The sequence below is a fragment of the Antechinus flavipes genome, chromosome 3 (genome assembly GCF_016432865.1).
Source record: "Antechinus flavipes isolate AdamAnt ecotype Samford, QLD, Australia chromosome 3, AdamAnt_v2, whole genome shotgun sequence".
NCBI lineage: Eukaryota > Metazoa > Chordata > Mammalia > Dasyuromorphia > Dasyuridae > Antechinus > Antechinus flavipes.
In genome coordinates this window covers 254,245,057-254,268,146 of record NC_067400.1, presented here as the reverse complement: position 1 = coordinate 254,268,146, position 23,090 = coordinate 254,245,057, and the positions used below count along the sequence as shown (strand labels likewise).

Here is a 23,090-nt window from a genome sequence, read left to right as displayed (position 1 = left end):
AATTTATTAATTCTGTGATTAGTTTAGTTATTATTAGTTTATTATTTTATTTGGTGAAGACCCAAAATCAACGATCTCATGCTAAGAAAGCAAAATATCAGCATTGGCAATTATGTCCTTTACTATGTACAAAGAAGTTTTTTATCATTTAAACTGATAATTAACTTGGATAACGGATAAATTTCCATTTGTTATACATAGATTTTACTTCTCTTCCTTAAACTCTAAGTTTAATAATAATAAGTTAATAAATCATAGTACTATTCCTCAAATCATGACCATGTACATATAACTCAAATATATACCAATGAAACAATCAGAAAATGTAGACTTTAATGGAAGATAAGAGTAAAGATAAAGCAAAGTGTAGCACAATTTCTTTCTTTCTTTTTTTTTTTTTTTAAAGAAAGCACAAAGTGTTCAATTCTCGGTATCGCTTCTTAGGATGGCCACTAATAAAATAAAATAAAATAAAAAATAAAATAAAGATTTTGTGCAAAGGAGGGTGATCATAATGACAAAAGGATTAAGAGCCACAATACTTTAGATAATTGATAAAAATAAACTTTACTAGAATTAAAAGTGAAGAAAAGGCTTAAGGGGATACAACTAGGTATCTTTTAATAGTAGTCACAAAGAAAAACAGATTTATCCTGTCTCTAGAAGAAGAATTAGAATGAATGAAGTCATAACTAGACTTCAGTTCAACACAAATGAAGAGTTTTCTAATAAAGTTCTTATAACAGTAAAATACATGCAAATTTTCTTCCAATCCTTCTAGGATTATAGGGCTACTACCACATACTACCATTTTTTTCCTGGCAGATTTGAATTTATAGTCAAAACAAAAGAGCAGTTAATTGTTATGGCAGTAACATACCACATAAAACTAAAGTCAGTTAAAGACAATGAGGGAAAGGGCTCACACTTACAAAAATATTTAAGTACTTTTTGGGTAGCAGCAAAGAATTGGAAACAAAGTTAGTATTCGTCAAATGGTTTGCCACCGAACAAACTGGTATAAGAATGTAAGGGAATATTATTGGATCATAAGAAATCAGAAATGCTGAGAAACTTGGGAAGATGCACATGAATTGATAAAAAGAGCAGAACCAAATAATGACAACAATGTAAAGTACAATGACTTTACTATTTTAAAGAAAGAGACCTATCATGACTTTAGAAGGTCAATGAAAAATCTAGTTTCTAACTTTTTATCAAGGAGATAGGACATTAGAGGTACAAAATGAGACATATTGTCACACACTGCCAATGTGTTGAATTGTTTTGCTTCATTCTATTTATTTAATACAAGAAAAGAGATGGAAGGAAGATGACAATGATATCCTAAGAGATGATTATGACATAGGGAAGGAAAGAAATAGTTTAAAATCAAATTACTGTTATCAACAAAAGGCTTTAATTAAATATTTTTAAAAAGAAAAGCATTAAAAGTTATGAGAAATTCTTAAAAATAAAACAAAACAAAAAAGCCTACCCCCACAAAACACCCAAGTAAAAACTCTAATCATTGTATATTATCTCAATTGGTAACAATTATTTAGGCTGGAGCCAGAAATTTTTCTCCTTCCTTTTGTACTTTGGCATCCATAGCTAAAGTCAATTTAACAGGGACATAATTATGATTTAGGTTTTTTTATGTTATTTCTATTACAATGAGTATGTTTTCAATATATAATAACAGCACTTTTGTAGTACTTACTACATGGAATATTATAAATATTTATATGATCTATCTCTGCCATTGAAAAAATTAATATTTAAATGTGATGTTCAGCAGTCTATTCATTCTTAGTCTAGGAAACTCCAGTTTCTTCACCCCACCTGCATGATGTCTTGAATTGCTTTGCAGGCCTCTTCTTTGTTATTAGCCACAATTACTCCTTTTCCAGCAGCTAGACCACTGGCCTTTATAACCAAAGCAGGAAAATCTGCACTGTAAGGAAATAGAAATTGTCATGAATATCTGATAAAACATTACTGTACAAATTTCTGCATTTCTGAAATTAAGACTGCTATAGACTGATTCAGTGCTATTCTTCTGCAAAACTGCTTCTGTTTTGTTAGTGGGCACATGAATGTTTCTGAGTATCATAGGAAAATTTATAGGAACCAATGCAGAGTGAAATAAGTATAAACAAATAATATGTACACTTATATTTAAGGAACACTAAAATAAAGTTATATTACAACTAACTGAAAGACTAAAGATGGTTGTGGAAAACAAACAATGAAAACACATTTCCTGGAGACTATTAGCTATGGCAAATGCTTTGCTTTATTGTTTTTCTTTGTTACACGAACAGGTTTGATGTGGAGTGGTATATAGAAGGCAAGATGTCTTTTTCTAGTAGTAATTACGATGGAAAAGAAAAAAAGCATAGTTAATTATTCTGAAGGAAGAAAAAATTCTTGCCTGTGACTTATTTGGTCAAACTACCATGCAAAGAAAACTGAGAAGGAAAAGGTAAAGAGATAGGTCAGCAGCTATCTGTCAAGCACTGTGCTAAGTGCTAGGGATTCTAAAAGAGGCAAAAAAAAAAAAAAAATAGTACTTTTACTCAAACTCACATTCTAATGGAGGAACTTACAATCTAACAGGAAGAAAAGTAGAAGTTACAGTGTCACAAAAACGGGAAGAAGAGAGTACCTAGGAAGAATTGTTGATTGATGTCAAATCCTAAAGAGAAGTCTAGGAAGATAAAGAATGGAAAAAAGGCCAAGAAAAAAAGGCTGTGAGTAACCTCGGGGAGAGTAATTTCTTTTTAGCACAGAGTCAGAAGTTAGACTACAATATGTGAAAAATGCATGAGAAGTGAATTGGTTGAGGCAACAAATACGAATGGTTATTTTTTAGGAGTTAGTCTGGGAAAACAGAAGAGATATAGGATATTAGTTAAAGGCTATGGCACAATTAAGTAAGGGCTTTTTAAAGGACTGAGAGTAGAAAGAGAAGTGTTTTAGGTGTCAGGTAAAGGTCCCAGTGGACAAGGCACCAAAGGCACCAGTCTCTTTTCTTGGGGGTGGGAAGTTGGTAGAAAAACTCCCTTCTCTAATATATATATATAGGTACATTCACATGCAGGAGTCTACCTCATAATGAAGCTGCAGGCTTCTTCAGGGTTGCTGAAAGCCTTCCACTTTGCAGTTGGAATTCCATGCCGGTCCATAAACTCTTTGGCAAATTTTTTGCTGGACTCTAATTGAGCTGCCTTTGCTGTGGGACCAAAACATCTCACCCCTGCAGATGTCAAATTCCCAACAATTCCTAGAAACAAAAAATGGTTTAGAACATATTTTGCAAATTAAGATGGAAAGCATTACAGTTCATTCTTACTATGTCCACTGATGTGCCTAGTTTCATTAATACTGTGTCCCATATAGAGACTAGATTGCCAGAACATGGGATGTTGCCATGATCAGACTGGTTTTGAATGATTCTAAAAGGTTACTCAGATTTTGGGTATATTTAATTCAAATAGGCTATCATAGACAACAGATTCAAATTTCTGAATATCAATGACTCCATTTTCATTGATAGTAAATAGTAACACATGTTCTGGATTTATTTGAAATCTTAGCTGAAAAGAGATTAGATTGAAAATGACTGGGACACACAAAATGTGAATTAGTATTTATTTCATTCAATTATTATATCTAATAGAAATTATCAGTAATATTTCATAAGACACAAAAACAACTTCTTGCTTGTATTCAATGTATTCAATTTTATAAACAAATGGGATTCTAATATTGGCAAAGGTTTCTTTCACACCCAATTTTTGTTGTTGTTGGTATTGTGAAAGCTAATTAAATAGTCTATATATTGAAAAATGATAGAAATGTACACAGCTTATTGAAATTTTTGTTGTTTCAATTTAAATCTCTTTTTAAAAATAAATACTTCTAGGTAATTACCAGTTGAAATCTAGAAAATAAATTTGGGATTTGAAATTAAATTTTAAAAATCTATTCAATAGAAAGTTTTAAGTAAGTTCTCAATATAAATGAAGTTGGGCTAGTTTATTTCTTAGGTAGAATTTAACCCTAAAATTCTGATTTAAAAACTCTCTTCCATAAAGTCAATCTTAAAAAAATAAACTGGAATTTTTCCAACTTTACCATCAGCAAGAGGAGCCTCTGGTCCAACAACTACAAGTTCAATTTTTTGATCTTTGCAGAACTGAGCAAGAGCAGTATGGTCATTGACTGACACAGCTGTAAAGATAAAAAAAAAACCAAAAACAAACCACATACATATATACACAAAAATAACACCACCACCACACATTTATTTTTGTATCTAATTGTAAAACTGTTGATCTTCTACCTAGGTATAACTGCCAACATCTGATTTTTTTTGGGGTGGTGTTATGTAACTGAGTTTGATAATTTTTAAAATGAATTAAGCTAAAGAACTAATTCACTTTATTTTGAATTTCTATGTGAAAGCCCCAGTAATCTGTCCAAAAGCTCTGAAAATTACTTTATTAACCACTAAATAATGAGGTTAGCTTCTCTTTAATAATTCACAAATAAAGGAATTTCTTTGATTTTACTGTAAATAGTTACTTCATACCTAAGTCTAAGTACTACCATGTTAAATATTAATAATCTCTTAAAAGTTGGAAAAATAATTATAGGGGAAAGATAAAATAGCTTTCCTAGACTACTACACTTTTGAAAATACTGACACTGCATTTCTGTACAATATCCTCATACATCCCTGTGCATCAATATATTACTTTCAAATACATTTGCTTTTTGAAAATAGCACTACTGTTAATCAATAAGCACCCTTTATATACATAGCAATAGGATTCCATTTTAAACAATTGTTGCTATCTCAAGTTGATTCAAAAGAGAATCTCTTTAAAAGTTTAAGAACAGATTGCCATTCAAATAGAATTTTACAAAGACAATAATCAGGAACATTCACATCTAATTCAAAATAATACAAACCTCAGAATAATGTTTCTTACTTCTATTCCCAATGAGATAATTTGCATAAAGCACTTGCAAATATTAGCTATTAATATTATCTCCTGTTTCACTAATTGAAACTATATGATATATATATGCAATGATTTGACAAAACTTTTGGTTGTTATGGAATGCTACCAGAATAGGACATTTTCTGACCATGTGTCATAACAGACAGTGATGGGCTTGAAATAGGGAAGACTTGGAACCAAATTATATTTTAGACACTAATTATGGGTCTGGGAAAGTTTATGTCAGCCTTAGTTTTCTCATTTGCAAAATGGGAAAATTAAGAGGACCTATCTTTACAAGATTATTGTAAAAATGAAATGAGATAATGTATATAAATTTCTGTACAAACCTGAAAGCTATGTAACTATCATATTCTGAAACTATTTTTAAAAATATTGCATTGAAGGTTATTTTAATAACTGTTGCTATAAAATTGATTCCCTAAGATAAAGTTATAAATAGAACTTCATATCTTATATTTATAGCAAGATTATTTACACCTTTCTATTAAGGAGAAAAGCTTTCAATGATCAAAAAAACCTACAACAAAACAATAAAAAAAATCAGATGCTACAGATATTTAATACAAAATAAATTTGTTAGTTAATATTTAGTTTTCTTATCTGTAAATTAATAAAATTTAGTTAGATGATCTCTAAGGTCCTTAATAGATTAAAGATTCTATAAATCAAAATGTCTTTACCTGAATTTGAAATCTTCCCATTGTTGGCCGTTCCAGCATTTCCTGGAGCAACTATTACCTGGCTGACATGCTCAGACTGAGCAAGTTTCCAAGCCAGTGTATGTTCCCTTCCCCCATTACCAATTACAAGAACAGAGACTGCCATTAATTTATCTATAGAGTAGGGATTTAAAAAAAAAGAAAAAAATTGACAAACTTTGAGGAGAATCATGTTCAGTTAAAAATCTTTTAAAAACAACTCAACTTTTCTCATTCCTTATATCTTGGCAAAAACTTGACACTCTTGACCATCTCCTTTTTGAAAAACTTTTTCTATGGCTTTAAAAAAAAAAAATTATAGTAGTGGCTTAATTCTCTTGCATTTCTGAGCATTCCTTTATAAGAGTCTTTTCTCTTCCTTTCTTCCTCCCAAATGGTAGTACTCCTTGAGATTATATCATTTGCCCCTCCTTGCTCCTCCCCAATTTTATCTACTCCTATAACTTCAACTATCATCTCAACACAACTTATTTTCCAGTCAGCTTTTCTAGCCTCAATCTCTCCAACAATAATTCAATATTTAAATAACTATTGTGTGATAGGGATTGTGTTGGTTTCAGTTAAGAATTTCAGATGCTGCCCTCAAATGAAACGTATTACAGCAAAGAGACAAAAAGACAAATATAGGAATTAGGCCTTGAAGGCTAGGATTTCAAAACTGAGAACCAGACTTGAAGACTTTGAAGAGCATAGTAAGAATACAGCCTTTTAATCTGCAAGCAAAGGGAAATAACTGAAGGTTTTTGAGTAAAGATGTGTAACCTAATCAAACTTGGGTACCAGGCCAACAATCACAGCAATATAAAGGTTTGGTTTAAATATTCCTTCCTCCTTTTCCTTTGTCTACATAGGGAATCACACCCTTACCTGTGGGCACTCTGCACAAATGGATATAAATTTTGATCACTGAAACCTCACAATATAGCTAGGAGTTTATGGGCCAGATTTCTAGAACTAAGCCTTAAACTCCTATCTAGCTCTCACTGACTTGCCAACAATAGGTCTCATTTTTGTTCTTGCATTTTCAAGGGCTACAACAGAGCACATAGTATGCACTGAATCAAACTGAATAAGACAGTCAAGTGTCTGAAGGTCTATTACACAGAAAAAGAATTAAATTGTGTTGCTAGAAAAAATGGATAGAAGATGCAAATTCAGACTTATTTTAATCAATCCCACTTGTTTAATATGTCCTAATATGACAAGTTACTGGTGATATAAACACAAAACTTGACAATTCCTGACATCAAGATCACATGCTACTGGGCAAGGGGAGGCAAAGAGAACAAAAGCTTAAATAGAACTTACTATGTGCTAGGCATTTGCTAAGTACTTTCCAACAAAGTACAAAGTACAAAGGCAGATACTGATGGTTATATACTCATTTTTACAGTTGAAGAAATTGAAGTTATTTCCCTAGGGCAACACAGCTAGTAGTATCCAATCATATTTGAACTCGGGTCTTCCTGACTCCAGATCTAGTGCTTTACTCACTTTACTATCTAGTTGCATCAATGCAAGGAAGGTAATATATGTTCTCAGAAAAATACAGAGTATATACAAAAGTAATGCACAATCATTTCAGGGTGAGGGGAATCCAACAATTTGAAAAATCAGAAAATGCCTCTTAAAAAATGTGGCATTTAAAATGAGTCCCTAAGGAAGATAGAGAATATACATAGTAGATGTAAAGAGGAAGGACAAACCACATGGGGTAGCTCATGCTAAGATATGGGAAGAGGAAGGAAAAAGGAAAAGGAAAGTTTTATGCAGGAAAGAGAAAGGAGGCTGATTTGACTGAAGCATGGAACATGTGAAGGGTAATGAGGTTTGATCAAGCTGAAAAAAATAAACAGGAGTCAGGACTTTGAAGGCCAAACAAGAGTTTGTATTTTATTCTATAGGCCATCTTTAGGTCATCCCTTTCTGGGAGATAAGAAAGGTTTTACATTTTAAATTAAAAAGCAAAAAATTATTCTTAGCCCAGGGATCATTAAAAAAACAGGGGGCTGGCAGGATTTGGTTCTAGGATCAAGTTATTAGAAGGAGCCAGTAAAGATTTTAGAACAGAAGAATGACAGGGACAGATCTATATTTTAGAAATATAAAGGCATGGGGGGGGGGGGGGAGGGTAGGCGGGAAGCTAGATAATACAGTAGATAGTAGATAGTGGCTCTAAAGTCAGGAGGACTTGAGTTCAAATCTGGCCTCAGACACTTAATACTTCCTAGCTGTATAATCCTGGGCATGTCACTTAATCCCAATTGCCTCAGGAAAAAAAAAAAAAAAAAAAAAAAACTATCAATTTGGCAGTAGAAACTAGAAAGACTGGATGCAAAGAAACCCATCAGGGGACTATCTGCAGTAATTTAAGCAAGAACTAATAAGGACCTGAAATAGAGTAGTTATGCTATAGCAGTTAATTGATAGAGTAGAATTGTGAGAACTTGGCAATGAATTAGGTATGCTACTGGTAATAAGGAACAGCCAAGATGGCTCAACAGATAGAACACTGGGCCTGTAGTCAGGGAGACCGAGTTCAAATTTGACCTCAGATACTTATCAGGGTGACCCTGGGCAAAACTTTACTTATCATCTAAACCTTGATAACCTTCAGTTCTCTCATCTTTAAAACCTCTTCTCTTAGACAAGATACAATATTGTTCAGTTTACATGGATAACTTTTGGTGCATTGAATTAATAGCACAACGCAGAAATATAGCTACTTTCAAAATTCCTAATTTATACTATGTGAGAGCAAAAGTACCTATTGAAAACATTTTGGACTACATAAAAAATGTATTAAGGAACTGATTAATTCTTAATTTTTTTGTGTTGAAAAGGGGATCTGACTTAAGACGGGAAAAGTAGCTTATCACAAATTCAAAACCATGAGCAGGGATATTTTAATTAAAAATCAAAATCCCATACAGGTATATTGCATGTGTTAAAAAAACAAGAGGTAAAAAGTTAGAAAATCAACCCTTCATGGGGCACATGGTAAAACCAAAAGCACATGCTCTTCCCCCCCCCCCCCCCCCACAGGGTGTAAAAAACCAATGCTTTCTATCGAAAGTACTTATGAAGAAAAATACTCCTGAGTCACAAAGTTCAGGAAAAAAGATATGGTAACTCCCATAAAATTGAAAAACTAAATGATTTCTATTTGAAATAAATTATTAAGAAAAAAAATTTAACAGCTCCATTAGTCGCAGGGTTAAGTAGAAAAAGCACATGGCCAAACTCACAGAATTAAAAACAAAAATTAATCATCTTTGAAGTACATTATTCAAAAAAACCTTGCTGTTAATAAAAAGGTTAAGGAAAAAGCACACGGCCAATTCCCAAGGCATTAAAAAACAAAATGAATTCTACCTTAACTACATATCAAGAAAAATGCTCCATTAATCACAGGGTTGAGGAAAATGAACTTGGCCAACCCTCAAAATTAGAAAACAGAAAGCGTACACATTAACAAATCACAAGATGTTATAGAAATCTAACTTAAATGAGTAAGGATGTTTACATATGTACAACCGCCTACAAAAAACAACCTATACAAATAAAAAAGGCTCCTTCATACTTACCTGCTAGGAACAAGCGTTAAGACCCGCCAAAAGGAACAAACCCCAAAGTCCTTTGCTCCACGGAAGTCTGTGAGAGGCGGAAAGGAAATTCGTAAATTCAGGAAACCTTCCAGTCTTGGGCGCTTGTTTATTTTCATAAATTCGTAACCAGCCATCCCAAAAGCCACATTCCCACTACTGACAGAATCCGAGAGCACAAAACCCTATCATCCCTCCCTCAAAGGCCCTCGGAACCAGGATGCCGGCAGCAACCTCCTCCACCTGCTCAGGAACACTCCTGACAAGTTCATGTCCATGTCGGACAGTCCATCGGGTGCCCCTTCCTGGGCTCACAGGAACCCCGTAGGTTCGACCCAGACCAGGGGGTACCATCTTCACACGTGTTACGTAACGATACCTTTCTTACGACTTCCCCGCCTCCACATCCTCACCCCGCCTTCCCTTCAGTTTTATACCTTCTCTTAACGTTGTCGAGGACCCGTAAATAGTTTATCCCTAGAAAAACGTACCGAGAGCTCGCACAGCCGAGGGCCGGCGAGTTATTCGTGAGGGTAACGACGGACGCGTGGAACCGCCTAAGGCTCCCGGAGCAGCCCGAGGATGCCCAGCCTCGGCGACTGAGTAGCTTGGGACTCAGAAATTGAGGTTGACTCAAACGTGGAGGGACGGGGGAGGGGTCGGGGGCGGAGGGAAGGAAAATCTGTATTTTCCAGGGTCACAGGACTATACAAGCATTGGGAGGAAGTCGATGAAGCCGGACTTGGCGCCCCCCTCAGGCGTGCGCGGGCTTCGCGGGAAAACTGGCTAGTTGTCACCTCGTTGCCAGTCTCCCATCTGGATAGTTAAGCCTTTGAATCAACCCAAACCGCAAAAGTACAAGCCCACCTCCCGCCCCGAACGCTGGGGATTAAGCTGCTCACGTTGGCGGGATTCACCCGCAGATACTAGCCCTGTAATGGCGCCTGCGTCAGGCACTAACATGGCCGCCGCAGCCCCGAGCTTGAAGCTTACGTCAACGGCTCCGCCCTCGTCTCGCAAGAACGGCCCGAGAAAACGGATACGTGCTCTCTGATTGGCCCAGTGACAGAGCGTGCCTTCCCTGGAGCACCGGCAAGAACCAATGAGGGAAGAGAGATAAGGAACCGGCCGTAGCGCCTACTCCCGACGCATGCTGGGAGCCTGGAGGTCTTGGGAGGAGGAGTTGAGAGAACGGAGCGGCCGCCATGGCGACAAACATCGAGCAGATCTTCAGGTCCTTCGTGGTCAGTAAATTCCGGGAAATTCAGCAAGAGCTTTCCAGGTAACGTGTTCTCAGGCGCATCTGCCTTTAGTTGACCACTGGGACCGATACAGTGTTCCACTGCGAAATCCCCTGAAGCCGCCATCGTCCTTTGGCCTAGGCCCTGCAGGAGCCTCGCCCGGGCCTGGGATCTATTTCCTGGCCCCCGCCCCCTCCCCCATCTCCTACCTTCCTTCCTCTCTCCCCTCGCGCGCGAGGGCTTTCGTCTTTCGCTCCGTGGCGCTCCCCTCCTTCCCCCGCCCCCACTAACCCCCAGTCTACGGGCTGCGTTCGTAGACTTCCCTTTCTCTTCCGACTAACCTCCCTCCCTTCCGTCTTCTAGGCCCCGTTGTCCACCTTGGGATGGGCCTAGGTTCCTTCTCTGATCCTCCTCTTCCTCGTCGTCTTCCTCCTCCTCCTCGTGTCCCCTCCCCCCGTTATCCCCCTCCCCCCGCCTGGGTCTCCGGAGATTTCACCATTCTGTCCCTGGTCCGGGAAAAGGTGTATAACGGCGAATTTGTAGCATACACCTAAAATTTCATTCTTGCTAATTTTCGATTCAACATGCGGCAATCCAGCTTATAGATTATCCAGGCTTTTAGTTTCTCCTTTGCTCCCTCCACCTGTTTTTAAAAGAGTTGGAAGCAGTTCAAATTTGTCCGGTTTGTTGTTGGTTGGCTACTCAGGCCTTGTAGGGGGAGATGGTTGAAACTGTTTTTTTTTTTTGTTTTTTTTTTTTTTTGGGGGGGGGGGGGGGGGAGGCGGTGTTTGGCTAGAGGTCGAAAGTAGAGGAGGTTTTCTTTTGAATTTTAGTTTTTCTCCTAATTCAGGTTCAAATAACAAGGAAAGTTGAGTTGACTTAACGAAGTATTTATTCCCAATTCACTATATTCCTTTATGGTTTCATTTTTCTTACCAAAAATGTGGAGAAAAGAATTTTGCAAAAAAAAAAAACCAAAAAACAAAAAAAAAAAACTTTACCCAGAAAAGAAAACATTGAGGAAATACTGCTTTTGAGTGTTTTTCCATAAGTTTTTGCTTCATATGCCTTACATGATCTTTATATATCTTACATATGCCTATTAGATAGAAACAAAATTCCCTGAAACTTAAGTATTTGTTACAGTTTCACTTAGACTTTCCGTGGCTGTTCATTAAGTTTAAACTCCAGCATCTTGATCATGTCTGTTTGTTGGTCATACTGTAGTATTAACTGGATCTCCAAGAGTAAGTCAAATGCCAAATTAATTCTTAATTCTCATTTATTGAGTAGTGGGCTGGATTGTGTTGGATGGAGGTGGAAATAGGGGAATGCATGATGATGCCAAAGTATTGGTCATATGAGTGAACAAATAATTTTCAGATGAGACTTAAATGCATAAGGTATTAAATTGTATAGTGTAATTCAATTTCATTTGATTACAGTCAATTGACTGCCTGTTTGCTGTCCACTTTGTTGATTATGCATAGCAAATTTCTGGACCACTCAACACTGTCAGCATTAAAGGTGTGCTTAGAAGAAACTGAAGCCAATTTTAATATTAGTACAAGCTAAAATAATTATGAATATCAGTTACTCTCTTTTATATCTTTCTCCATCTTGTAATCTTGTATTAATACAACAAATTCTGAAACAAATATGAATAGATTTTGGATTATGTGCTACTAATTTCGTTGTTAAATTAGCTAGAATTTATTGTATTGGTATTATAGTAATTTTTCTGTGGTAATTTCAGTGTTATTTCTTGGTTATATTTTCTATTGTAATTAAAAGAAAAATTTTTTTTTTTTGAGATTTAGTTTTTTGGGTGTATTGTCATTTTATCTGACATCGAATTTACTGAATTTAATTTGTTTGAAAGAATTAGAATTGTAAATCTTCATTAAAATGCTTTAGAATATGAATTGAGAGAGTGTAAACATAGGTTCATTATTGGATATGTTAAAAAGACATGAAGACAACCATAACTAGCCTGAAAAGTTAATCAGATTTAAACAGATTACAGACAACATTTTAATCATATTCTGAAAATGCTTTTTTAATGTGTACAGTGATGTTGATTTGAAGTGTAATGAATTATGAGTTAATTTATTTAACATCGTAGGGCAATCTCTTATAGAAAAATGGCACAAGTTTTTTTTTCTACACATGGAAGTTTTATTGAACTTGAACAGTATGTGATTTATTTTAAGTGCATTTTGCTAACTTGTATGTCTTGTGCTGGTGATCATTAATATCTATGTAAACAAGATTGGCTAAAAATATCATTTCTTTAAAAAAATTATATCCATATGCTCTTTAATGTCTATTAGGCCATACATTTTTTTTAAGTCGATTTTTTTCCCCTCTCAGCTTAGATTTCTGAGACTATTGAAACAAATAGGTGAGCTCAGAAAACTTTTGTGTTGAGGGATTTTACTTCATTTGTACAGTTTTAATTGTCATAGTATAAAATTAGAATTTAACCTACTTAAAAATTAGAAAGAAGATTAGAAATAAAATTTGAGGAAGAGTTGTTACTGTTTAAGAACAAGTTTACAAAAACTTTAAAGATGGCAATGTGTCTATCTTATATACCCAGCTATGATAATAAAGTTACTAAAATTTAGCAAATTATTGATAGGCTGTTATTTTGTGTTGGTTTATTGATTATTGATATCTATAGTGTTAATGAATTTTGCCATTTTATTTTTAAATCAGTGGCAGGGTTGAAGGTCAGCTGAATGGTGAAACAAACCCACCTGTTGAAGGAAACCAGTCAGGTGATGCAGCTGCCTGTGCAAGGAGCCTACCAAATGAAGAAATAGTGCAGAAGATAGAAGAAGTGCTATCTGGGGTCCTAGACACAGAATTGCGATATAAACCAGGTAAAGTAAAAGGGATTATATGTGTTAAGGATTACTCTTCCCTAGAAATCTCATGGGAAGCCTAAGTAGTCATTAGAAAGCAGTGTATTTGAGCATATTTCATAATGCAAGAAACCTTTGCTCTAACCTGATTTCTTAGATTAATGAAGTTTTCTGGCTAATTGAAGAGAAATCTATTTTAAAAAAGCAACACAAAGTCTTGAAACTTCACATTATAGAAAAATCTAAAAAGTTTATGTTCATTTATACTCACTGAAGCTGAACACTTCGTTTGAGGTTTATAGTTTGTTAGTGGCATGATTCTGAACTTCATAATGGGGTATATTGGTGATAAGTTAATATTAAGATGATAGAATGTACAGCTGGAATTCTGTAGTCACATTGTCACTTTGGAGATGAAAACAGTGATTTGAACATTATCGTAAATATGTTCTGATTGGGAGGCAAAGAGAAGGGGGAAAGATGAAAGGCAGATTATTCCCAATTTGTGTTTCCAGTATTGTGTAACAATACTATTGCTTTTCATTAAGGGATTTTCAGGAAAGCATAAAATTAGCATCCCTATTGAGTTTGTTTTGTTTTTATCAGCCTGATGGCTGACCCATACTGGATTCTTTTTAGGATATATATTAATTAAAACACTCAAATCATGAATCTTTTCAAGATTCTAAGCCATTTTGAAAATTATTATTTTTTTAAGAATAAAATGAAAATTAGGTTTTAAGGTAGGGATTTCTATAAGACAGTCCTACATCTAAGTTAGGCAAACCTCAATTGTACTTTGAAATTTAAAAATCTTTAATAGACTTCCCCCTCTCCTCTCCCACATAGGTTTTGGCACATTCTGACTTCTGTTTGATTTCTTTTTGTTCTCTTCTAGTCTATACTTTTTGATAAGAGCCTGCAGGTGTTTGTTAGTACTTAATTGAGTATGAATTTTATTAAAGATTAAAGATTGTGAAGGTTTCCTTTAGATGCAATTTTTGGAATAATTCTCTTTGAATAATTACTTGTTAATTTTTGAATGTTCATTTTAACATTGGAAAGAATATCTCAAAAGATCAACCTGTGTCAGTGGACACTTTTAAAAAAAATCCATAAAGAAAAGGAAATAAGAGATAATTTAAAAAAAATAATTAATAATTAAATTGTGTGGTTTGAGGTTCTTGGTGTACTAGTATTAAAGACTGTAATTTTATTAAGGTGTAAATTCATGTGGAATTGAATTCTTTTCTTGGTATTTTTGAATCACTTTAGGTTTTATTATTGATGACCAGACTTAACATATGTGTGTATATAATAGACAAATACTATGAAAGCAATTCTTTGTAGATATGCCTCATCTGGAAGAAATAAAACTTGTGTATTTTTTTTTTTAATATTAGAATTTTATCTTTTGAAGTATGAAAAGTATGCATATTAACATGTAACTTTTAAAGTTATAATAATCAGTGAATGGATATTTATTTGTGGTAGACTCTTAAGATCTGCTGTTATATTTTAAATATTGGTGGTAATATTTACTTAACAAAATAAGTTGTTGGGAATATTGTGTGACAAAGTTCCCACTGGATAGTTTTCAGACAGATTGACTTGAGAAAATGTTGAATTTTCTGTTTCTATTAATTACTTAGGGGAAAAACTCTTTATTGTATGAAATGTAAAATTTAACTTTGTAATGCTCATTTAAACCTCAATTTTGAGAGAGGTCTAAAAATTTTAATTTTATATCTTTTTATTTTAGATTTAAAGGAGGCCTCCAGAAAAAGTAGATGTGTATCTGTCCAAACAGACCCTACTGATGAAATTCCCACCAAAAAATCAAAGAAACATAAAAAACACAAAAATAAAAAGAAGAAAAAGAAGAAAGAAAAAGAGAAAGAGAAAGAGAAAAAATACAAGAGACAGTCAGAAGAATCTGAGTCAAAGCTGAAATCTCATCATGGTGGGAATGTAGGGTTAGAGTCTGATTCCTATTTGAAATTTGATTCAGAGCCCTCAGTGATGGGGCTGGAACACCCTGTAAGAGCACTTGGGCTGCCTAAGCCCCCTGCAGTAATGCTGAAGTCACCAACAATGACATTGGGACTGAATGAATCCCCTGCAGTTGCTCTGGAACCTCCTACAATGGCAGTAGAGGTATCAGAACCACATACTTTAGTAGCACTGAAGCCAACTTCAATTGGGGAACTATCAGAACTCCATGCAGCATTAGTCCCAGAACCCTCCACATTAGAGCGACCAGAGTCATCTGTGGCTATAACACTGGAATCATCTGTGAAACAGACATTGGAATCACCTGCAGTGATGCCAGTGCCTACTACGACAGTAGTGCCAAAGTCATCTGAGGCACATGTAACAGCATCATCAGAATACAACTCAAGATCTATGCTGAAGGTTCCATCTTCAGAGCAGACAAAGACCACGTTGCTTGAGCCTCCAGTGTCAAAAGGGCTAGAGTTATCTGAAACTTGTATGGTGACAGCATCAGACACACCTGCAGAGGTCCATCCTAGGTCAAGCTCAACACCAGCTTTGGAGTTGCCAGAGTCATCTGTAACTGAAGTTCTGAGGTTGCCCGAGCAATATACAACAATACCATTGTTGTCTGTGGAGCCTCCTACAACTACAGTATTGGAGTTGCCCAAACTACCAGCATTCTCAATTCCAGAGATGCCTGGGCCTCCTACAACACCAGTGCCAGAGCTGCCAGGACCCCCCACAACACCAGTGCCGGAGTTGCCAGGGCCTCCTGTGACATCGGTGCCGGAGCTGCTGAGAACCCCCACGACATCAGTGCCGGAGCTGCCAGGGCCCCCCGTGACATCGGTGCCGGAGCTGCCAGGGCCGCCCCCCGTGACATCGGTGCCGGAGCTGCCAGGGCCGCCCTCCGTGACATCGGTGCCGGAGCTACCAGGGCCTTCCGTGACATCGGTGCCAGAGGTGTCGGGCCCCTCTGTGATTCCGGTGCCAGAGGCACCGGTTCCGGAGGTGCCGGGATCCCCTGTGGCATCGGTACTGGAGTATCGGGGGCCCCCTGCAACACCGGTGCAGATTCCGGAGTTGCCGGGGCCCCCCGTGACTCTGGTGCCAGAGTTGCCAGGGCCCCCTGCGACACTGGTATGTGTATCAGAGTTGCCGGGGCCCTCAGCAACACCAGTGCTTGAGTTGTCACAGGATTTGCCTGGGCTTCCAGCACCATCGATGGTGTCGGAGTTGCCTCAGGAGGTGCCAAGGCAACCCACGATGGCGCTGGAAATGCCACAAGAGTTGCCTGGGCTGCCTGTGGTGACAACAGCATTGGAGTTGCCTGGGCAGCCTGTGGCGACTGTGGCTTTGGAATTGGCAGAACAACCTGTGATGACAACAGAGCCGGAGCAGCCTACGGTGATGCCAGCGCTGGAGTTGCCGGGGCAACCTGAGGTGACAACAGCAGCAGGGCTGCCTGGGCAGCCTGTGGCTACAACAGCACCAGAGTTGCCTGGGCAGCCTGAGGTGCCGGAGTTGCGGGGGCTGCCTTCGGTGACAGGGGTGTCAGAGTTGCCAGGGCAGCCCTCAGCAACTGTGGCACAGGAGTTGCCGGGGCAGTCTGGGTCACTAGGGCAGCCTGTGGCAACTGTGGCGCTGGAGTTGCTTGGGCAGCCTGTAGCATCAGAGCTGTCAGGGCAACCCACAGTTGCTACAGCGCTAGAGTTGCCAGGGCAGCCTGTGGCAACTGTGGCGCTAGAAATGTCAGGTCATTCTGTGATGACAACATCGGATCTGCCAACGATGACCGTTTCACAATCCCTGGAGGTGCCTTCAACGACAGCGCTGGAATCATACAGTACAGTAGCACAGGAGCTACCTACTACATTAGTGGGGGAGACATCTGTAACAGTATCAGTGGATCCCCTGATGGCCCCTGAGTCCCATATGTTAACTTCCAATACCATGGACTCCCAGATGTTAGCTTCCAATACCATGGACTCCCAGATGTTAGCTTCCAATACCATGGACTCCCAGATGTTAGCTTCCAATACCATGGACTCCCAGATGTTAGCTACCAACAGCATGGACTCCCAGATGTTAGCTTCCAACAGCATGGACTCCCAGATGTTAGCTTCCAACAGCATGGACTCCCAGATGTTAGCTTCCAACAGCATGGACTCCCAGATGTTAGCGTCTAGCACCATGGACTCCCAGATGTTAGCGACTAGCAGCATGGATTCCCAGATGTTAGCGACTAGCAGCATGGACTCCCAGATGTTAGCGTCTAGCACCATGGACTCCCAGATGTTAGCGACTAGCACCATGGACTCCCAGATGTTAGCGACTAGCACCATGGATTCCCAGATGTTAGCGACTAGCACCATGGACTCCCAGATGTTAGCGACTAGCACCATGGACTCCCAGATGTTAGCCTCCAGCACCATGGACTCCCAGATGTTAGCTTCCAGCACCATGGACTCCCAGATGTTAGCCTCCAGCACCATGGATGCCCAGATGTTGGCTTCTAGTACACCAGAGTCCTCTATGCTAGGTCCCAAGTCACCTGATCCCTACAGGTTAGCCCAGGATCCCTACAGGTTAGCTCAGGATCCCTACAGGTTAGGTCATGACCCTTACAGGTTAGGTCATGACCCATATAGATTAGGACAGGACCCCTATAGGTTAGGCCATGATCCCTATAGGCTAGCTCCTGATCCTTATAGAATGTCACCCAGGCCATACAGGATAGCACCCAGGCCATATAGAATAGCACCCAGGCCATACAGATTAGCACCCAGGCCCCTAATGTTAGCATCTAGGCGCTCTATGATGATGTCATATGCTGCTGAACGCTCTATGATGTCATCTTATGCTGCTGAACGCTCCATGATGTCCTATGAACGTTCTATGATGTCACCAATGGCTGAGCGCTCTATGATGTCAGCCTATGAGCGTTCTATGATGTCAGCTTATGAACGCTCTATGATGTCTCCCATGGCTGAGCGCTCTATGATGTCAGCTTATGAGCGTTCTATGATGGCTTATGAGCGCTCTATGATGTCTCCAATGGCTGAAAGGTCAATGATGTCCATGGGTGCTGACCGTTCCATGATGTCATCCTATTCTGACCGATCCATGATGTCATCTTATTCTGATCGTTCCATGATGTCATCTTATACTGCTGACCGTTCAATGATGTCTATGACTGCTGATTCCTATGCTGATTCCTATACGGATTCCTATACTGAGGCTTATATGGTACCACCCTTGCCACCAGAGGAGCCTCCTACCATGCCACCTTTGCCACCAGAGGAGCCCCCCATGACACCACCACTACCTCCTGAGGAGCCCCCTGAGGGACCATCATTACCTGTTGAGCAGTCAGCATTACCTGTTGAAAACACATGGGCTACTGCCGGAACAGCATTACTTTCTGAAGAATCAGCTTTGCCCCCTGAGCCTCCTGTGATGCAGACAGAGATTCCAGAGTCTACAATGTCTGATTATTCTGTAGTAGTTCCAGAGCCCTCAGTATTAACATCAGAGCCCACTGTAACTGTTCCAGAGCCACCACCAGAGCCAGAATCTTCTATGACATCAACATCTTTAGAGTCTCATATGACACAAGAACATACTATTATAGGGCCACAGGCAGCTGTCCTAACTTCTGGGCCCATTGCAGTGTCAGAGACTGCTATACTAACTGCAGAACCCACTGAAACTCCTATTGTGACAGAATCAGTGGAAACCTTTGAGCCTATTTTAGCATCAGGACCTATCTCGGAACAGATTATGTATCTAACCGAGGTGGCAGTCCCGGAGCCCTCAGATATAGCAGCCCCAGAGGTGGCAGCCCCAGAGCCAACAGAGGTGGCAGCCCCAGAGCCAACAGAGACAGTAATTCCAGAGCCGGGAGAGGTGGCAGTCACAGGATTGACTGAGGTGGCAATCCAGGGTCCAGATGAGATGACAGTCCAGGAATCAGTTGAGATGGCAGTCCAGGAGCCGGCTGAGGTGGCGGTCCAGGGGTCGGCTGAGGTGGTTGTCCAGGGGCCAGAAGAGGTGACTTTCCAGGGGCTGGCTGAGGTGGCTTTCCAAGTGCCAGCAGAGGTGGCAGTTGAGGAGCCAGCTGAGGTGGCAGTCCAGGGGCCTGCAGAAATGGTTGACCAGGGGCCTGTAGAAGTGGTTGACCAGGGGTTGGCAGAGGTGACGGTCCAAGGACCTGCAGAGGTGATGTTCCAGGAGCTGCCCATAGTGGCAGTGCAAGAGTCTGCTATGGTGATGCCAGAGCTGACTACAGCATTTCCAGAGCCAACCGTGGCGGAGGTGGCCATGCCAGAGCCCACAGCTCTAGAGCCATCTGCAACAGTGCCTGAAATAACTGTTGTGGTTCCAGAGCCTACACCAATGATGCTGGAGTCCTCGGTCATGACTTCAGAACCTGTTATTAAAAGAACAGATGTAGCCTCATCTGTTGAATCTAATCTTTCTCAACAGGCTACTGTACAGGAAATGTCAGTTCAGTCAAGTGAAGAGACAAATAATGAAAAAAGTCAACTGGAGAGTCATTCTTATGAAAGCATACACCATGTAAATATAGTCTTGGATGTAAATAGTCCTTTAATTGCAAAAGAGACAGAACAAAACACTGTTTCTGCCACTAGCCCTGTTATTAGTGAAATTGGTATGGAGAAATATTTGCCTGGCAGTGAGACTGAAATTAACACAGTGTTGCCTACCTGCCTGGGTGAAGCCAATATTGTTGGAACTGTATCTACCACCAGTTCCCATATTCATGAACTTGATGTAAAGGGAACTACTAAAGAGATTGAACTTTATGCAGCATCTATTACCAGCTCAGTAAGTAAGACTGATGTTGAGGCACCTTTACCCACTCAAGAGATTGAACATGATATGGTAATTTCAACTAGTCCTAGTGGTGGTAGTGAAGCTGATATTGAGGGACCTTTACCTGCTAATGACATTCACCGAGATGTATTGTCGGCTAATAATCTACTTAGTAAGACTGATTCAGAAACACCATTATCTATGAAAGATAGTGAACATGATACGGTAATTGATATCAGCCATAAAGATGGTAGTGAAGCAGAGAAAGAGACACCAATCCCTGCTAAAAGTACTGAAAATGAGCCTGTATTTGCTACCAACATTTGTGATCTTAATGATGCAGATTTGGTGAGACCTTTACTTCCTAAGGATATGGAACGTGTTGCAAACCTTAGGACTGAGATAGAGGGACCTTTATCTGCAAGTGGAGTTGAACGTGACATAATAACTACTGCCAGCCCTGTTGTTATTAGTATCCCTGAACGAGCTTCAGAATCTTCATCAGAAGAAAAAGATGATTATGAAATCTTTGTGAAAGTTAAGGACACACATGACAAGAGCAAGAAAACTAAAAGCCGTGATAAAGGTGAGAAAGAGAGGAAAAGAGATTCTTCGCTAAGATCTCGAAGTAAGCGTTCTAAATCTTCAGAACACAAATCACGCAGACGCACAAGTGAATCCCGTTCAAGAGCAAGAAAGAGGTCATCTAAGTCCAAGTCTCATCGATCCCAAACGCGTTCACGATCACGTTCAAGACGTCGGAGGAGAAGCAGCAGATCAAGATCAAAGTCAAGAGGAAGACGTTCTTTATCAAAAGAGAAACGTAAAAGGTCTCCAAAGCACAGGTCCAAGTCTAGGGAAAGGAAAAGGAAAAGATCTAGCTCTAGAGATACTCGAAAAGTAGCCAGGGCCCGAAGTCGTACACCTAGTCGTCGCAGTAGAAGTCACACACCTAGTCGACGAAGAAGATCTAGATCTGTGGTCAGAAGGAGGAGCTTTAGCATTTCTCCTGTTCGCCGGAGCCGCACCCCAAGCCGCCGGAGCCGCACCCCAAGCCGCCGGAGCCGCACCCCAAGCCGCCGGAGCCGCACGCCAAGCCGCCGGAGAAGATCTAGATCTGTGGTAAGACGAAGAAGCTTTAGTATATCACCAGTTCGACTAAGACGGTCACGGACACCCTTGCGGAGGCGTTTTAGTAGATCTCCTATTCGCCGAAAACGGTCCAGATCTTCTGAAAGAGGCAGGTCACCACCTAAACGTCTGACAGATTTGGGTAAGTCAATCTAATTTTTAAAAAAATGGAATTGCAAAAAACTAAGAATCAACTTGATTGATTGCTTTCTAGTCTATCTTTTGAGTTGCTGTTTTATAATATCTTTATTTCTAGGTTTTTTTTTTTCTTATCTCTGGGGTTTTTATGTACCTTAGTTTTGGGAGGGATCAAGAGAAGGACTGACCTGTGTTGGGAATTCCTGGGTATGGGATGAGTATGCATCCAGTGATGAAAACTGTTAACTTGCTGTCGTCTTAAGTTGTTGACTATGACATGATTGCTGCTTTTAACATTTTTGTTAAATACCATACCTGAAAAGAGTTTCAGAATTTGGGACACTGAGATATTAAATTATAGCTAGATAGAACTTGAACCCAGGACATCTCGACTCTGGTCCTCTATTACCTATGCCATATAGTCTTTTTTTCCTCTCAGTTTATTTGCTCCTGGGTAGCAGAGTCTATTCTATTACTGTTCTATTTGTAGTACTGCAGTAAATGGTTAACCAGCATTGAACTGAATTTATTTATGGACATAATATTCTGATATTCTTTAGAAATGGATTAGCAAAAAAGATAACTTGGAGACTTAGGATTTAAATCTTGGGGAATGTAAGGCTTGGGATAAAGGCCTTAAAGCTTTTAAAACACATAAATCTCATACTTTCCTTTTCCAGCTTCTTACTCAAAATATTTAACTTTTATATTCCAAATGTGTATTGTCACAAGGCTGCCTGGATTGCCATTTAAAATTCTTTGTCACTCTTTTTAACAAGTACCATGTGAAGTATAGGTCCAACAAGTATTTTGAAATAATTTTTATGGGGCACAATGTTTGCTTTTTTTATAATATAATTTTTGTGGGGTCACTTTAGTAGGTAGTGTTAGTAAGGTTATGTATTATTGGTAATTTTAGATTTCAGAGAACCAGGCCTGCTTTGAGTTTTCATTACCACAGCTTTTTTACCCACAGTGACTTACACCATATCATTAAATATTGACTGTTACTTAGTGTGTAAGTGTAGCTGCTTTTTCCATCAAAGTAGGTTGGATCTCTAAAGTGGGGTGGTAGAGGGAAGAAACTAGGAGACACAAAAAAAAGGTGACATAGGTATGATTTTTCCCTCTTAGAAAACACATTTCTGAAGAACAAGTTTTAAGAATCTTGATGCTTGTTAATCTTTAGAATACAAAACTATTTTGATTGTATAATATGAAAAGTACACTACTTGTAAATTTTTACTGTCCTTACAGATAAGGCTCAACTACTTGAAATAGCCAAAGCTAATGCAGCTGCCATGTGTGCTAAGGCTGGTGTTCCTTTACCGCCAAACCTAAAACCTGCACCTCCACCAACAGTAGAAGAGAAAGTTGCTAAAAAGTCAGGAGGAGCCACAATAGAAGAGCTCACTGAGGTAAGCTAGTTCAAAATTTGCCTCCAATTTTAAAATTGACTATTTCAGTGATGTTGACTCTGGAGCGTGCCAAAACCCAAATTGCGGGCTGA

At 39.0% G+C, this 23,090-nt stretch overlaps 2 protein-coding genes across 10 annotated transcripts in view; one reads left to right on the top strand and one right to left on the bottom strand.

Moving 5' to 3' along the window:
- GART (phosphoribosylglycinamide formyltransferase, phosphoribosylglycinamide synthetase, phosphoribosylaminoimidazole synthetase) overlaps positions 1-10,355 on the bottom strand; it is a 42,320-nt gene extending 31,965 nt beyond the window's left edge. The window contains exons 1-7 of one of the 2 annotated variants that reach the window (XM_051984919.1): positions 9,855-10,355; positions 9,346-9,412; positions 9,134-9,199; positions 5,720-5,872; positions 4,144-4,239; positions 3,115-3,289; positions 1,846-1,957 (exon numbers count right to left, since the gene is read on the bottom strand). In XM_051984919.1, the coding sequence (XP_051840879.1) occupies positions 1,846-1,957; positions 3,115-3,289; positions 4,144-4,239; positions 5,720-5,864 (528 nt within the window). In that variant the 5' untranslated portion in view covers positions 5,865-5,872; positions 9,134-9,199; positions 9,346-9,412; positions 9,855-10,355. The remainder of the gene's footprint in view (positions 1-1,845; positions 1,958-3,114; positions 3,290-4,143; positions 4,240-5,719; positions 5,873-9,133; positions 9,200-9,345; positions 9,413-9,854) is intronic. The other variant, XM_051984918.1, reaches the window with a different exon arrangement.
- Positions 10,356-10,464: 109 nt separating this feature from the next.
- The window catches only part of SON (SON DNA and RNA binding protein), a 34,547-nt gene continuing 21,921 nt past the window's right edge, over positions 10,465-23,090 (top strand). For 2 of the 8 annotated variants that reach the window (XM_051984912.1, XM_051984911.1), the window contains exons 1-4: positions 10,475-10,645; positions 13,326-13,492; positions 15,237-21,584; positions 22,838-22,998. In XM_051984912.1, coding sequence (XP_051840872.1) covers positions 10,569-10,645; positions 13,326-13,492; positions 15,237-21,584; positions 22,838-22,998 — 6,753 coding nt within the window. In that variant the 5' untranslated portion in view covers positions 10,475-10,568. Of the gene's footprint in view, positions 10,646-13,325; positions 13,493-15,236; positions 21,585-22,837; positions 22,999-23,090 lie in introns of all 8 variants that reach the window. The other 6 variants (XM_051984906.1, XM_051984907.1, XM_051984908.1 and 3 more) reach the window with 6 other exon arrangements.